Source organism: Amphimedon queenslandica, unplaced genomic scaffold (assembly GCF_000090795.2).
Source record: "Amphimedon queenslandica unplaced genomic scaffold, v1.1 AMPQUscaffold_6655_Cont21389, whole genome shotgun sequence".
In the NCBI taxonomy this organism is placed as follows: domain Eukaryota; kingdom Metazoa; phylum Porifera; class Demospongiae; order Haplosclerida; family Niphatidae; genus Amphimedon; species Amphimedon queenslandica.
The window spans coordinates 1-1915 of record NW_003553056.1 but is presented as its reverse complement, the minus strand read 5'-3'; the positions used below and the strand labels follow the sequence as shown (position 1 = coordinate 1915).

The 1915-nt window shown below is 33.2% G+C and overlaps 1 protein-coding gene across 1 annotated transcript; it reads left to right on the top strand.

Annotated features, from left to right (window-relative positions):
- Positions 1-458: 458 nt before the first annotated feature.
- LOC109591980 (uncharacterized) lies at positions 459-1059 on the top strand. Its single transcript, XM_020007566.1, has 5 exons — positions 459-556; positions 601-648; positions 696-782; positions 827-898; positions 964-1059. The coding sequence occupies exons 1-5, from the start codon at positions 542-544 to the stop codon at positions 1057-1059; spliced, it is 318 nt and encodes a 105-aa protein (XP_019863125.1). The 5' UTR covers positions 459-541.
- The last annotated feature ends 856 nt before the right edge of the window (positions 1060-1915 follow it).

The window sequence follows — 1915 nt, the reverse complement described above, 5'->3', positions numbered from 1 at the left end:
AATGAAAAGTGCACCTGCCCTTCCATAACGGTCTGTTATCACATCGTTGCTGCTAAACTTTTCCTTGGAATGGAAGTCACCGATGGCAAACCAAAGAAGCAAGTGTTGAGTCAACTTAGAAGGAATGTTAGAAAGAAAAATGAGTCAAAAGGAGGTAGAAAACATCCACATTTAAGAGACATTGATGTCATTGATGAGGAAGGTGAAAGTAAGTAGTAATATATTAGATCTGCATAACAACTTATACACATAGGTGAATATCAAGAACCAGAAAAAAAGAAGCACTTTACAGGTTCTGAATAATGAATTAATGCTTTTTTCATTCCTTTTTAGATGAAGAGAAGACAGCTGATTTAAATAAATTGAATGATGATACTTTACTCTCTAATGATAAAAACAAAGTAAACCATACATGTTCATTCAAGGTGATAATAGAGTCATCATAATGACAACTTAATAGGTTTCAAGTATTGAGTTACTGTATAATCTTGATGGCTGCTGTATTACACATGAACACTTGTATCAGTTACTGAAAGGAGAAATGATCAATGTTAAAGTACATAAGAAGACTATATTGTTTTACTTTCTATCTATTCAAAGGTTATTGACTTATATATCAAGGTATTGGCAAAAACATATTCAACTGAGGTTAACCATTACGACTTAATAGTTATTGTTTGATAATATTTTAATAGGAAAGATTTGTAGCCTCATTACCATGTAATTTTATGGATTCGGTGATAAACATGAGTGATGTCTCTAATTGGTTTCAGCATGTTCCAGTAAGTTACACCTTCTACACAGTCTCTTTATCATTTTACATCAGGATGAATGTTTTCAAAGAGGATTACTCTTTTGGCCCATGTATCTACAGACTAAAAGTCACTTTATTTTACTTGTTAGTATTGAAATGCATGCATATACTAGAAAATTGTCCTTATTACATTTCATCATCATTTGTAGGTGGTCAACTTCATACTTAAAAGAATACTACTTTTAGATTCCTTGTCAGATGCTCAGTTTACTGCTGTACAGCATCACACTAGAAATATCAAGTAACTAATAAAATAACTGGTATAGTGCATATATTTGCAATTTTGCATTGACAGAGAACTCCTGATCAAAGAATGCAATACAAGAAATCTCAGAATTGACATTACATATTTTAAAGAAGATGTGCCGCTTGTATGTTACTATGCTATACATTAGTCACATTTCGTATTAACACAGAATGTTGCTCAGCAGACTAATGCCTTCTCAAGTGGTGTGTATGTTTGTAAGGTTAGCTCTGAAAAAGTAATCACAATATCATTGCAATTTGTTTAATAGTATGCAAAGTGTTGCTTAATAGCGCAAAGTTTGGATTTTGTTGTGAGTAATTTTACCCTACTAGCATAGCTACTAAGTTGATTTTATGTCCTTTATTAGGTGATTGATGATATTTCCCTGAGAAAGGAAATTGCTAATGACATGGCCCAGTGGTATGTGTTATGTTTATATTCCATGGCTTTATAATCATTAAATAGGGGTGTTTCAGGTCATGAGAATGTATCGAGTTGTGATAGGTGCAAGTTGCCCTTCCCTGCTAATAAATTTTTGTACCACACTAATGGCTGTCAGAATTCGCTAAGTCCCAGTAATCCACATGTGCCTTTAACTACTAGTACCAATAATGGTAAAGCAACTACATGTAATATTTTTCATGCATTATCAATCAACAATTTTTACAGATAATAAGGAAATAGATACATGTACACAAGACACTTCAATTAGTGCAAGCAATGATGGCCTTGCTTTTACATGTGAGAGTGAGAATATTGCTACATCTGGTGGTAAGCATGTCAACGTAAAGACTTTGTTAAATTACTTACTGCTGAAATTACCAGGGACAAGAAAGCGTAAACGTTGTGGTTGC